At 42.0% G+C, this 14729-nt stretch overlaps 2 protein-coding genes across 2 annotated transcripts; one reads left to right on the top strand and one right to left on the bottom strand.

The window, feature by feature from the left end:
* Positions 1-968: 968 nt before the first annotated feature.
* TXNL4A (thioredoxin like 4A) lies at positions 969-10126 on the top strand. The gene is made up of 4 exons (XM_075705848.1): positions 969-1030; positions 1298-1471; positions 8446-8549; positions 9254-10126. The coding sequence occupies exons 2-4, from the start codon at positions 1319-1321 to the stop codon at positions 9423-9425; spliced, it is 429 nt and encodes a 142-aa protein (XP_075561963.1). The 5' UTR covers positions 969-1030; positions 1298-1318; the 3' UTR covers positions 9426-10126.
* Positions 10127-13315: 3189 nt separating this feature from the next.
* On the bottom strand, positions 13316-14729 carry HSBP1L1 (heat shock factor binding protein 1 like 1). Its single transcript, XM_075705023.1, has 3 exons — positions 14685-14729; positions 14371-14437; positions 13316-13485 (listed from the first exon to the last, which is right to left on the bottom strand). The coding sequence occupies exons 1-3, from the start codon at positions 14727-14729 to the stop codon at positions 13316-13318; spliced, it is 282 nt and encodes a 93-aa protein (XP_075561138.1).

The following is a 14729-nucleotide window of genomic DNA, read 5'->3' as shown; positions in this document are numbered from 1 at the left end:
GGGCAGCGCAGCTCCCGTGGGTGGGATTGGGTCTGGGTGTAGGGTGTGCCAGAAAGACGTAAGATGGATACGCAGTTGTGACACAGCTGGTTCAAACGTACCTGTGTTTTCACACAGCGCTCAAGCCACAACTAGCACTAGCTCAAGCATGAAGATATATGACAATATATCTTTCATATATTTGGTTAGTATATTGACAAAAATCTTCCATAAACAGGAGGTGCATGCAGCTGCTGTCTCTGTTGCAGTATCTCTTTCCTCAAATCCAGTGGAGGCACAGGGAGCTTTTTAACACCCGTAGAGTGGTGAGCAGCAGCGGTTCGGAGATTTGGGTTGTGGTGACCTCCGCTTCATCCTCCCGGTGCCACCCAGCAGCACTGCTCGGGGCGGCCGAACCGACCATCATGGTGTGGCTCCGTGTCCCGCTGGTGAGGGGAGATGCCCGTGGCCGCAGCCAGCAGACAGGCAGCACAACCTGCCCGCCCATGTGGGTGCGCCTGGCTCCTCGGGCAGTGGGGACACCCCCACAGGGCCACCTGCCATTTTGGTTGCCCTCTTGGCCATCACCCAGGAGCCAGGCCCCAGCCCAGGCCCCCTCGCTCGGGGTTGGCTCTGCAGTGGGTGGGATGGAGGCACAGAGACCCCTGAGAGGACAACGCCTCTGCCTGGCCCTGGGCACGGCTGCCTGGCCCCAGCCCTGCCGCAGGGGATTTTGGAAGGCCCCGCCATGTCACCCCTGCGGCGATGAGCTGCGACACCTCAGACCGACACCCCCCCTCCCCCGCTTGGTACGGTCCAAGTCGCTCTTCCGCCCCTCCCGCCACCTTCACGCTTGGTATGGTCCAAGCGGCCTCCCCCGCCCCTTCGGCGCGCCCTACCCCGCCCACTGAGGGAAGCCCCGCCCCCTCCGCAGGGCGGAAGCGCGTTTCCCCGCGGCGTGCCCGGCCGTGCGAACGTATTGCCTCACTTCCGCTTCCTCTCAGGCCGTGACTCCGTCGCTTCCTTTCGCCGAGAGAAGGAGGCCCACGGGGTGCGGCGGGGACGGGGCGGGACAGGCTGGGGTAGGGGGGCTGGGGCGGCGTGGGGCAGGGGGGCTCGGCCAGGGGGGCTCGGCGCTGGCGCCCGGTCCTGGCGCCCAGTGGGACCCGGCGAGGTGACGGCATCGCTGCGCCACGGCAGGCCGCGGCCGCTAAACGCTGGCCTGGGCCTGCGGGGGTGTGCCGCCGTGGGGGGCTGGCGGCGCCGTGCGGAGGCAGGCCGGTCTGTCAGCTCCCGGGTGGTTGCTGTCGTCCCTCAGGCCCGCCACCCGTCCTTCAGGATGTCGTACATGTTGCCGCACTTGCACAATGGCTGGCAGGTAGACCAGGCCATCCTCTCGGAAGAGGACCGAGTCGTAGTCATCCGCTTTGGGCACGACTGGGACCCCACCTGCATGAAAATGGATGAAGTCTTATACTGCATTGCTGAGAAGGTAAACTGGAGCTGTAATGCGAGACACGTGCTCAGCATCTCAGATGGCTCATATGAAGCCTGAGGCAGGTTATAACTCGGTTTCTGGAGAGGTATTCCTAGAATCATAGAATCGTTTAGGTTGGAAAAGACCTTTAAGATCATCCAGTCCAACCTTTAACCTAACATTGCCAAGTCCACACTAAACCAATCAAGGGTAGACTAGACTAAATCATGTCCCAGAGTGCCACGTCTACCCGTTTTTTGAACGCTTCCAGGGATGGTGACTCCACCACCTCTCTGGGCAGCCTGTTCCAATGCTTGACCACCCTTTCCGTAAAGAAATTTTTCCTAATTTCCAACCTAAACCTCCCCTGGCACAGCTTGAGCCCATTTCCTCTCGTCCTATCGCTAGCTACTTGGGAGAAGAGACCAACACCCACCTCGCTACAACCTCCTTTCAGGTAGTTGTAGAGAGCGATAAGGTCTCCCCTCAGCCTCCTCTTCTCTAGGCTAAACAACCCCAGTTCCCTCAGCCACTCCTCATAAGGCCTGTGCTCCAGACCCTTCACCAGCTTTGTTGCCCTTCTCTGAACACGCTCCAACACCTCAATGTCTGTCTTGTAGTGAGGGGCCCAAAACTGGACACAGTATTCCAGGTGCGGTCTCACCAGCACCGAGTACAGGGGGACAATCACCTCCCTGCTCCTGCTGGCCACACTATTCCTGATACAAGCCAGGATACTGTTGGCCTTCTTGGCCACCTGGGCACACTGCTGGCTCATGTTCAGCCGGCTGTCAACCAACACCCCCAGGTCCTTTTTAGCCAGGCAGCTTTCCAGCCACTCTTCCCCAAGCCTGTAGTGTTGCATGGGGTTCTTGTGACCCAAGTGCAGGACCTGGCCCTTGGCCTTGTTCAACTTCATACAGCTGGCCTCAGCCCATCGGTCCAGCCTGTCCAGATCCCTCTGCAGGGCAGAGGGGCCTCAAGCAGATCGACACTCCCACCCAACTTGGTGTCATCTGCAAACTTACTCCTGCTTTAGGAGGCAGCGAGAAAGCTGTTTGGTTTGCTTTCCTGAGTGTCTCCTAAAGTCATTGACTGTCCTCGTGTTTGTAGTGTTTAACGGGGTGAAAAAAGTGTTGCAAGTTCTGAAATAAAAATTGGTGCCTGTTAATAATCCATCATTTAATGAACGTGAGCATTCAAGCAGAAACAAGTGCTTGGTAGTAGGACTGCTGTGGCTCTAGGTAATGCAGTGCTGTCACTTTACAATCAGAATGTATAGTAGCTTCAAATTTCCATTTAAGTAACTTGAAAAGTTACTTTCATTTTGGCTCTTAAAAATGGTAAGATCCTAGAATGTGCAGGACGGTGTTGATTGATGTACCAGTAATGTTCTTCATGGAGACAGGTGACATTCCGTTGAGTTGCATGGCATGAATTAAATGTTAGGAGCCAAACTCTGAAGCTGTTTTCAGGTGGAAACTAAATGCCTGCTGACAGCTGGTCACTCACTTAAGAAAGATATTGAAGACAAATTAGGCTGCTAACATATACAATCAGCTATAATGTATCTTTTCATGTATTTGGTTAAGGTTTTGCATAGTGAGAGATGTAGAAAATTGATAGCTCTTCTTTAACTGAAGCACATAAAAAATGAAGCAAAAAAATCTGAATCAGAAACGGTAACTTTGGTAGGAAAAGGAGTCAGTTATCTTCATGTAAAATTGTGTGCATACTACGTAACTTGATACAGAGTTCTTTTCTTGGTGTACTCCTTTCTCTTTTAATGTTATCTTTAAATAAATTAACTTCTGTCTCTAAAATCCCTACAATGAAAGATCTATACCTATAGCCAAATAGATCTATACCTATAGCCAAGGCATAATAGAATACAGTAAGGAATTGTGACATGGTTTAATTTAGTAATTTTGTGTTTAACGTGGTGGGAGTGTATTATGCTCAGATACTGTTAATACTGACTTGTGGCAGGATGCTTGGCAATGTGGCAGACGTATTGGCAGTTAGGGGTGACTGGGGAAAGAAAGAACAATGTAACTTCTTATTTAAAAATCTCCCTCTGCAGAAATGGCAGATTAAAGGGGGAGATCCTTCCTCATCCTCTTGCTTACAAGCCATGTTTGGATCTCTGCTGTTTTAAAGAGTGAGTAAAAGTTCCAATTGTACAGGTGTTTATACTAGAGAATAATACAGAATGTTAACATGCTGTAATTGAATGCTACATTTGAAGAAAATGTAGCCATATTTTACATTTGGTACCATGGTGCAATATTGTTTTAGTCTGCAGCATATTTTTGGGTAGCAGTAATATTTGTCTGTACTTCATAATAGGAAAACAGGAATTTTTTTTGTTCGAATCCTTTTGGGGGAAAAAGAAACTAGAACGCTATATGAAAATACAAAGCAGATTATTTTCACTGAAATGTACTTTAGTTACAGTTGACTCCCCCCCCCCCCCCCCCCCAGTGTTACATGAAAAAGCAGCAAGGTTTCACTGAGTTTCAAAACAAAAGATGATTGTAAGATGTTAGATTTTTGCTTTGTCAGGGTTTCAACCAAATATCTAAGAACTGAGTTTCATAAAATTCCTCTGGAACACCTGTTTTAAAAATACACATTTTTTGTTTTTTTAAAAGGGGTCTCGCAATTATAAAAACCCATCCCCTGAAATATAGGGCTTTGGCTGCTAAATTACTTTAATACCCCTTTTTTAAGAAATATTTTTAAACCATGATTGATCTAGGACTGATTACTGTAAATCAGATAACCTCTTGTGAAATCAGGTCACTTTAACCAACAGGTTTTATTGGGTTAGTGTGTGTTTAGGGAGGATTGTTCAAATGTTTTGTGTTTGTTTAACCATAATCAGAAGTTTGAGTAGCTGTGGCTTTTGCTCAGACATTGGTTGTGCCTCTGCTGTTCTGTTAAGGCTACATGAAAAGTCAGAGAAGAGAAAGCAGGTGGCGGGGAAAGAGGGAGCTATAAAAAACCTGTACTGGTATTATAGTTACTGGTGTTTGTAATTCAAGTTGAGCAAAGCTAATCTGTTTACTCATGGCTATAGTTTTCAAAATTGTTAGCTGTAGGTATTGCTCTCGGCAGTATAATGTCTGTGTCTTTTCCCCTATAAAGCATAATTAGCAAGAAAAAAAAAGAAATAAATATTGCCAGTACAGACTTTGAAGTTTGTACTTACTGTGTTTGCCACCTCTTTCAGTTCAGTAATGCAAGTCTGCTAGCTGCCTTCAACTTGAATGATTTGTTGCAAAAGCTAGTCTCAGTTCCTGTATTTTTTTTCCCCCTGTGATTTCCCTGTCCAGAAAGACATCTAAACATAAAAAAACATTGTCTAGAAACTAGTTAGGAAGATGAGAAGATAGAATCTTAGATCTTGTCTCAGATTTCCTTAGGTATTTGCTGTATGCACTTCGGGCTGTAAGGTAATGTGTGGCTGTGAGATTGACTGCTTAAAGGGAGCTGAAATCTTCACACACACACACACAAAAAAAAAGAGTATTACTTATCCCTAACAGAAATTTAAAGAGACTTCATGATTATTGCCATTCTTCCTAGTCATTGATCATATTGCTGTGGCAATCTCATGTTGTAGGAATGCATTAATTTTTTTTTGGAATGACATTATTAATGAAGAAAGTCAGGCGGGAGAACTTTGGAGGACAAATGAGATTTATTTAATCTGGTATATGATTTTTCCTACATCTGTGTTTTTTATTTACCAGCTAAGTGTGTGGTGTTGATCAAGATAGGATAGAGAATCTGTATCTGATCTTAAGGGTCCCATAGATTCCTCTGCTTTATAGTCTTGAGCTGTTCTGTTTAAAGATCTAATAGTAGTCCACCCAAGCAGATACAGTTCTGTGAAGTATTAAAATAGACTGTTAACTGTGGCTAGGCAATAATGTACTTTTGGTTTTTGTATATGCACATTGAGTAACATAGAGTAATCTGTGAAGCTACAGTAATTAAGGGGGGGGGGGGGGGGGGAGGACACACACAACACCAACCAAAATAACCAAAATTGAAGCCCAACCCATGAAAGTAAGTCTGATAAAATTTTGAATCCATGCTGCTGTTTGACTTTGTTTCCTACTCCATCCAAAGGGGAAACTCCTACTCCCCCATTTGAATAGTTCTGCAGGGCTTGTGTTGAAATAAAAAGCCTCTTGGTGACAAGCCTGCCCAGTCCGGCATGACCACTAAACAGTAGATAATTATGGCCACTGCAGTGCTTCTGCATCACCCTTTCCATATCACCCATGTTTTTATCTAGTTCATTCTTGGGCCTGAATCCCAGCCTCCTGCTGCTACATATATTGGACTGTTGCATGGCAAGGCCCATGCCAAGGGCGACCTTGGCAGCCAGTGTCCAAACTCAACAAAACACATCCTTATTCAGTGCACTTACAAGCTAAGTGGTTTTGGAGTGGTAATCTTGCCAGATTTGAAATTAAGAAAGCAAGGGTGAAAGAACAGAGCCACTTTTTGAGAGTCCATATCCAGCTTTGAGGTCTGCTTTAAACTTCATACAAGCTTTTGAGCAGGTGACTGTCATCAGTTTCACTTCTGTAAAAGTAGGTAGCTGTGCTTTTATTCCCATGTAGGAGAGAAGGTTGGTTCAGTTGATGTCTGAGATACTTGGATTGCAGTGATAACTTGCATATATGCTGTGCAAAGGTGATTTGAATGATCCAGTCCTTTTGAGTAAGATACATGATTTAATACTTGAATAGTATCTGAGTTTCAGAAGATAAACCTAATGCATTCATTAACTCTGGTTCTCTTTTCTAAAATCTTAAGCTGTTGATGTTCATTGCAAGTGACAAGCATTTCTGGTTCTTCAACAGCTCAACTAAATTAAATGTATATAATGTAAAAATAACTTTAAAAGTTTTGTTGTTCCAGTACTATGTGGCGTATGCAGTTCTTGGAAGTAAAATTTTGGTTTAGTAGAGCTTTTGTAGTGGTCTTCTGGTGTGACATATAATCTCTCCTTGGACTAATCTTTCAGTGAACAAAGCAGGTCCTAAGAACATTGTGTTAATGCTTGGTTTAGCTTAAAAACATTTTCTAGTCTCCAAATTAAGTACTTGTTCAAAGATTTTATGTTTAGTTTGTCAGAATTGCCAAACGTGTTGTAGAAATTTTGCCACGCGGCGAAGCTGTGCTGCTGATGCTGAAAATGTCAGCAGGATGGAAGAAGAAGTGATAGGAGAAAATGAAAACAGCTCTTCAAGTTTGGGTTTTTTTTAATTTAAAAAAAGAAAAACCAAACCCAAACAACTGTCTTTTGCCCCCTAAGGCTAACCAGGGAGTAACTTCAGTTACTTCTCTGCTAAAATGTTGACTCTGAACATCCCATTAAGTTTCTTAGAAATATTTCCTATAAAATGGAAATGGGCATGAATGCTCACTTCAGAGCACGTTAGAGTTTGATATTATGACTAACTTGGGTTTTCATGGCTTTACCTCTTGCCTGTTTTGGAACATAGCTTAAATGGGATGCTTTCATTAGATTATTGATAGAGTCTAAGATTATAACTGGCTCCATAAAAGCACAGTAAAAACTATTTCAATGTTTTTTCACTCCAGAAGAGATTTGACTTTCTTCACTACTAATACTTATCTACATCTTTGAAGTGTGATTATTTTGTATAATTTAGAAACTGTCTTGAAGCAGAAGTCCATCGAAATTTATTTACTGTGTGCTTCTGGTTTTGGTAAACAAGTATCTCCATACTTTCTCAGTTGTAAGTGCTTGCTAGGGTATTTAAGTACAGGGTACGCCATATATAATACTTTTCTGGTGCAGTCTAATGCTGTTTTGTGGACTAAAATAAACCATCTTTATATTAAGCAGAAATTATACTCATTGTAGCATTTCTGGACATTTGATAGCAAAATTAATAAGTGGGAAGTACTGTGACACAGTAGTTTGTCATAAACCTTAGACCACATGTTACCTCAGACTGGTAATTTTGCATAGTCAAATGGGAAGGAATGAAATTGTGTTTGTATGTAAGTAAGGATGGTGGGGCAAGGTTGTGTGTTCATGGTATAATGCATGACGTATTTGACAATGTACCTTACAGTTAAAGGTTTGTGTAACTTAGATGCCTACTGACTTGTATTTTAATGTGTGTGTTCATTTCTACTGTACATGTATGAGCTAAGTTTAGAAACTAAAACTGCCCCTAATTCCACTTAAGGTTAAATATGCTACATCTAGGAAACAAAAATGTCTTTCAGGAATGAAGACATTAACTATGACATTAAGGGGGAGGCATTCTTGTGCATTTAATTCAGTAACTGCAAAATGAAAGCCTGTTTTACCAGAATTGCCCAGAGAATAGCTTCTCATCAAGGTCTTTTTTTCATTACCAGTTAAATTTTTAAGCTCCTGTTTTAGCTTTACGCCTCTCAAAAAAGCTATCAGGTTTTATTATTAAATTACCAGTTTTATTTTTATTTGACAAGCCTTGTTAAACAAATTAGATGGTTTAGAGGGGAAAAAATGCTTGGAGGCAGGCACCAGGGCATTTTAGATAATTAATTTTCTGAAGTCTGTAAGCATCTGACAACAGAGGCAAAATGTGTCAGCTTGGCTTGCGCAAAGCAGTTATTCTAGTTGTTTAGAGCTGTGCATGTCACTGTGAGGCCTCAGTTGTGTATAAAGGGCATTTGTTTCTCTGGATGTTGATTTAGCGTAGTATCTTTCTAGTCGATACTGGATGTGAAATGAGCATTTTGGCTACATTTAAAAATATTTTCTATGTTAATTGGTCCTTGTGGTTAAAAATAATGGCAAGACTGTTTATGGTGATTTTATGACTTAATATTTTGGAAAGTAAGTGTTGCAATAATGAAAGCTTATGCCTTTTAATTGGTAATACAAATAATCAAAGGCTTGGTAATATATATTGCTTTTATATTTCCTGTTTTCTTCTGTTTAGGTAAAAAACTTTGCTGTTATTTATCTTGTGGATATCACTGAAGTACCAGACTTCAACAAGATGTACGAGTTGTACGATCCCTGTACCGTCATGTTTTTCTTCAGGTACACGATGGTTCCAGAACGTAACTCAGTTAAATTTTTTGTGTGTCAAATACAGTGTGTCAGTAGATCATTTCTAAACTCATATCAGCATACCGATGCTTGTATTTTCATTGGTCTACAAAAGAGTAAACTGATTAAGTAGGAAAATGGCTTGTTTTCCAATTAGCCTAGTAACAGTGTTTTGATAATAGAATAAAAATCAGTGATAGTGAAAACTGTTTTTATTATCCGTTGTTTTTAGTTTTAAATCTGAAGCTCCCTGTATAGAATACTGCAGTAATACAGCAGTCAAGCTTGTCAAACTTGCTTTAAAGAAATACCCAAAGTATTAAGGTTTTTTGGAGCTAAGGTGTTTACATTGAGATAAAATGTGCTACTGACAAGTGTGAAACTCCCTCTGGTGTTAGACAGTAGTGGGAAAGAAATACAAACAATGAGGAATATGCTGAAGGATAATTGTACTGAGTAGCAATCTTGGGGGCATGTTTGCAGTCTTTGTTCTAGCTTTAGAAATAGGCAGTAAAATGTCAACTTGAGTGACAGGAGTGGATACTCTTTCTTTGAGCCTTATTTTGCAAGCCTGTTGATGTTATAAGGGCTTCTTTTGAATCCTGCAATGCATTCTTGTGGGGGATATAAAGTTTCTTTCTGAATTATAATACCATATTAACTTGTCTGGTGTTTTTTTTTCTCTCCTTTTAAAGGAACAAACACATCATGATTGATTTAGGTACAGGTAATAACAACAAGATCAACTGGGCAATGGAAGATAAGCAAGAGATGATTGACATTACCGAAACTGTTTATAGAGGAGCCCGCAAAGGTCGAGGTTTGGTGGTATCGCCAAAAGATTATTCCACTAAATACAGATACTGACATGTCTTTGGGGCTGCCTTTTTTTTAACCCTACGTCCACTTAAATTTATTCTTGTGTATGTGTGTACATATATATATATTAAATGGAAAAAAACCCCTACAAATCTTTCAACTTTGAGCATATTTTGAATTATTTAAAAGCTTTGAATTCTGTTTGGAGAAGTAAAAGACACAAAGCCTGGAACTGTCGCACTGCAGTAATACTGTAGATGAATTTTGGATTTTTTTTTTAGTTTTTATTTTTTAAATACTTTGTGTTGTCTTTGGGGTATGATGTATTTTGTACACAAAAAGCCTGTTTGCAGAAAAACATTTCAACTGTTTTTGTTTGCTTTTGTTACACAAATATGTGGGAAAACTATACTATAGCTTTTAAAAAAGAATAAAATGAATTTAATTTTCTTTAGCTAATTAAATTTGAGAATGAAAACAAATGTAACTGGATGTATAACATCGAAGATGAAGGCTTATCACTTCTCTCAGGATTTCCTTGCATATTATCTTGGTCTTCTTCCACTAAACATAGGAAGAAAACACTAAAGCATGTTTATGAATATTTAGCAGAACACAGAGAAAATATCTTCCATGACTTCCCTCCCCCCCAGCTTAATTGACTTGTGGTGATGGACTTCTTTTTCATGGTGATTATGCATACAGTAGTCAGTTTTAAGTACTTAATAGGTTCTGCAGTGCCAAAGGGTAATTGCCTTCTGCTGCATATTCAGCAGCTGAAGAAAGGATGAGGTGTGCTTTCTCTCATTTGACCTCCAATTTGTCTAATGGTGTACTGAAATGCATATATACTCATGAGACTTGGATTGGATTCCAGTGTGGTATGGCTTTTGAAGTTCTCATTTGCATTTCTGGCAACTTTTGTTTTGCAGTAATGGAGCCAGTGTTGTGTGGGTGTTTTAGTTTTGGTTCGGTTTTTTTTGTTAAACTGGAGGATTAATTAAAAACAAGCCAGACTATGCAGAAAGGAGATAACTGTACTTTTGGTCCAGTTTGTCACAAGACAAAGTGGAATATGCTTTTTCACCATCTGGTGTGTCTTAGAGGATTTAGAATTAGTCAAGAAAGTAAAATTAAATTAATGTTTTACAGTGGTTATTAATTACAGCGGTTATTAATTACAGTATCATTTATGTTGGAAGGGACTACTGGACGTCTACTCCAACCTCCCAAAGTAGGTCCCACTTGATCAGGTTGCCCAGGACTGTCCAGTGTTGAGTATCTCTAAGGATGGAGATGCCTCAGCCTTTCTGGAAAGCCTATTCTGCTGCTTCAGCACCCGCATAGTTACAAAAAAAAAAAAAAAAAAAAAAGGGTTCCTTGCATCTAGCTGGAATTTCTTGTGTTTCCTGTGTTCCACCTTGTGTTTATTAACTCTCGTGTAAAACACCGCCAACAAGGAGCCAGCAAGCAAGCCATAGTCTTTTCTTAAGGCTGAAGTAACAGAATTCTCTCAAACCCTCATATGCTTTGTACTCTGCCCTATCTCGGTGGCTCTCTGCTTAACTGCCTCATAACAATGTATTTCTGCCCCCAAACTGACACAGTATTTTGGGTGTGGTCTGACAGGAGTCGAATAGAGGGGGATGACCCGCTGGCTCTACTTGTGCTAATACTGACCAGTACGTGGCTGCAGCCTTTGTTGCCAGGGTGCCCTGCTGACTCGCTTCCAACTTGGCCACCAGACCCCACTCCGCTCCCGCAAAGCTGCACGCCAGCCAGCCCCTCACAACTGTACTGCAGCGTAAGCTTACGCTGTCCCAGAGGTGAGGCCTGGCACTTGCCTTTGAACTTCATGAGGTTCCTGTTGGCCCATTTCTCCAGCCTGTCCTCCAGCATAGCAACCTCTCCCCCTAAGTCTGACATTGCTTGCAAATCCATACCAATTAAAGCATTGATTAGAATGATTTCTTGATATTAATGAAGAATCTATAAGAGATGGTAAGTATTAACACCTGCCAAAGTTTTAAAAAGCATATTTATCCTTCCTTAGCTGAGGTATTCTATTTACCTTACAATGCTTCCATTTCTGCATTTGTTTTAAGAGGTTACCAGTAAGTTTCAAACAAAATCTTTCCTGCCACAAGGGCCAATGTTTTGGTGTACAAGAACATTAAAGTTAGCGCAGATGTCCTGTTTTCTTTGACTCTGCCATGTCTTGTTCAGCACGTTTCGTAACTAGAATTCCTATCTATCTCAAAGTCTTGAGGCTGTTTCATCAAAATGGCTAATGTTAAAGAACTGAAATTGGCACAGTGTGCGCACCTGGATGATGTTACCTGCACAGGTGTGCACAGCTTTGGGTGGGCTTGTGGAAAGAGTAACAACTGAACAGCTGTAATCTCTGCAAATACTGCCATTTCTTTTAGTGCAGAACAGTTTATGTTCATTGGACCTATGAAGTTTTGCAAATGCACCTTTGTAATAACATCAAATAAGATAAGGTGCATTTTGTAATGTAAAACATTTAAAGGAGCATCAAAATGGCACACGCAAATGGGAAAGTTTTCATAGAAGGATCCTGTTATTCTGAGGACATGTAAATTAAAAAGGCAACAAAGAAATACAATGAAAATTTTAACATTATTAAAATAAGTGAAATACATTTTCATACAATGAAAAAGTTTGTGACTGGATAAGTTCACTATATAGGGTGCAGTTTTGTATCCAAAATAGTGGTTTTGACTCCCGTGAAACTGATAGTTCTTTCCCAATTACAGAAGTAGTGTCCCATTTAGATGAATAAACCCAGCTTTCTACTTTTTTTCCTGGGGCGGTAGTTTCAAAAAAAATTGAGAGTCTATTGTGATGTGATACAAGCAAGTTTGGTTTTGCTGATGCTTTTTGTGACTAGTGACGCTGACTGTAGATTCCCAGATTCAGTGCGGTGCTGTTCTCCGTTTTTCTTGATCACATCCCCATTTCAGTGCTGCAAAGAAACAGTGAATAAGTAGGTTAGTGGTTTAATTATTCATGAATGTGATTCAGCATAAAAATAGATCGCTGTACAGTTAAATACATCTTCATGATTGTCTTTCTATATTTCTGAAAATTATTACATAGCTTATCATGAAAAAGGCATCGGAACAAATAGATGCCTAAATTATGTCTATGTATTTACAGACGTTCCTGTCTTTCACTGTGTAAGCAGTCTGTAAGTGACAAAAATAATTGATGTGTCTTGGTTTGAATCGGGAAAGCGTGTAACAACAGGAAGACGGCATCACCCGCACCCACAGAACACGGAAGTAATGCTGCCTCATAAATACTAAGAACACTGACTAAGGTATCCATTGGGGCAGGGGGGTGGCATTTGCAACAGACAGCAGTACAAAATCTTGCATGCAATCCTGACATGTAGCATGATTTTATATTACAGATTTTATATTAGTGTTTGACAATAATACTGAAGTTATCCTTGCTCTTTCCATCTGCCATCCTACTGCTGCAAGAACAAACAACTGCTGTCTTTGGGGTGAGCAAAGGTATTTAAGATGTGTGCTCCGAGCCACGATGGGAAGCTGAAGCAGGTTTAAAAGCAGATGCATGTAAATTTATACCAGCGAGAATCCTCAGTCAGCTAGGTTAGCATACTTGAGGGACAGGAACAGTGGGCAGGAGTGCTTTAAGCCATACATTTTTTACTACAAATGTACAGCCTCAAGTTTACATATTTGGGATCAGTTTGCACTACCTCTTGTATGTGGTGCTCGGCTGGAACAGATGCATTGAGCTACCGTTTTTCTTTTGAAGAAGCGGTAGCATTCTTTGGCTCTTGGCAAAAAGAAATCCAAAGTAATTTTAAATATTTTAAAAAAAGAATCTCATTATTCTTCAAAATCCAAGGAAATGCAGGTATGATAATACACACAGTATTTTCATACTAGGTGCTGCCCATAGTTCAAAACTAAATGGAAATACATAAAATACAGTAAAAATGAAGGTTTCTTTACTCTCAACTCTTCATCAGTGTTTTCTATCCCAGCCTCTGTCATCAGGTCAGCAACGTGCTTCTCAAGGTCATCAATGCGCTCACCCATTTCTTCCAGTAAAAAGTTAAAGATAACTTATTTATAAATAAGAATAAAGTAATTTAGTAGTTTTTTCCTGTGAGAATAACAAGAACCTTTCTTCCAGATCTCAGCCTCTTACTCATGTTTAATGCAAGATGAAACATGCAGAAAGTTGTATTGTTACAAGACAATCCCACTTTCTCTTGCAGCAGAGAAGCACTTAAGTTCTAAATATTTTCAAATACCTCCCTGCATGCCCATGAGTAAACTGGAGTATCTTCCATGTAGGAGATTGCTTTCTTTCTGAGGAACTATTTTAGGTGATACTATACAATCAACTTACACAATCAGAATATGACTGCCGCTAAAACATTATTATTCTCTTACACTAAAGCAGCCACTTCCTGAAAAGTTTCAGAAAAACTGGAAAATGTAATAAATTCACAGTTTCAGAAAGCAGAGGTAGCTTCTGTAAATACACCTAATGAGAAAGCTCAGTGCCCCTCCAGGTCATAATTTCTCTCTTCGAGGGCTCACCTTCCTGCGCTCGGGAGGCTAACAGTTGTTTGTAAACCAACAACATGTGGCGATACACTGATTTAAGTGGCATTAAAAGCTTTTTAGTAAAAGCTCCTACTTTTAATAAAAGCTTTTTTAGGATTTCCTTCTTCGTAAAGGGGAAAACAAGTGGGCGGGGGGGGGGGGGCAAGTCACTTGTCATTACAACGTAAGTGTTTAACAACGTCAATCATTATAGCTTAATTTGATGCTTAGGAAAAAAGCGCACCCCGACGTTAAAAAGCAAAGCCCCTCTTCACACCAAGGCGCGGGGGGCCCTCCCAGCAGAGGAACCGCGGCCGGGGAGGGGGGGGCGCGAAGCCTCGCCCGCGGAGCGAGTCACCGGCTTCCAAAGAGGATATTTCTCAGCGTTATCTTTTCAATCAGCGCTTGAAAATTCTCCTGCAGCTGATGCAGCGCATTTTCCGCCTGGGGAGGAGAAAGAGAGAAAAAAGAGAAAGCAGAAAGCAGGAGCCCCGGGCGGCGGCGCACGGAGGGCAGCTACGGCCCAGCGAGCCGCAGGGGCCGGCGTCCTCCCTCCCTCCCTCCCTCCGGCGGCTCTCCGCCCTCCTCCGCTCGGCCGCACAGGGGGGACCCGGGCCCGGAGCCCCGCAGCAGGGGTGCCCGCACAGCCGGCCGCCGCTCCCCGCCGCGCCGCAGCCAGCACCGCGCTCACCAGCTGCGAGAGGTCCTCGGCGCCCGGCGGCTCGGCGGCCGCCAT

This window comes from Pelecanus crispus, chromosome 2 (genome assembly GCF_030463565.1).
Source record: "Pelecanus crispus isolate bPelCri1 chromosome 2, bPelCri1.pri, whole genome shotgun sequence".
NCBI classification, from domain to species: Eukaryota; Metazoa; Chordata; class Aves; order Pelecaniformes; family Pelecanidae; genus Pelecanus; species Pelecanus crispus.
This window is presented reverse-complemented; position numbering and strand designations above follow the sequence as displayed.

What these genes read in the sequence shown, in the direction of transcription:
- TXNL4A (XM_075705848.1), top strand. Translation starts at nt 1,319, where the DNA reads ATGTCGTACATGTTGCCGCACTTGCACAATGGCTGGCAGGTAGACCAG. An exon ending in TATACTGCATTGCTGAGAAG is followed by an intron (nt 1,472 to 8,445) that starts GTAAACTGGAGC and finishes TCTTCTGTTTAG; the next exon opens with GTAAAAAACTTTGCTGTTAT. An exon ending in ACCGTCATGTTTTTCTTCAG is followed by an intron (nt 8,550 to 9,253) that starts GTACACGATGGT and finishes CTCCTTTTAAAG; the next exon opens with GAACAAACACATCATGATTG.
- HSBP1L1 (XM_075705023.1), bottom strand. Translation starts at nt 14,729, where the DNA reads ATGGCGGCCGCCGAGCCGCCGGGCGCCGAGGACCTCTCGCAGCTG. An exon ending in CCGAGGACCTCTCGCAGCTG is followed by an intron (nt 14,438 to 14,684) that starts GTGAGCGCGGTG and finishes TCTCCTCCCCAG; the next exon opens with GCGGAAAATGCGCTGCATCA. An exon ending in TGAAAAGATAACGCTGAGAA is followed by an intron (nt 13,486 to 14,370) that starts ATATCCTCTTTG and finishes TTAACTTTTTAC; the next exon opens with TGGAAGAAATGGGTGAGCGC.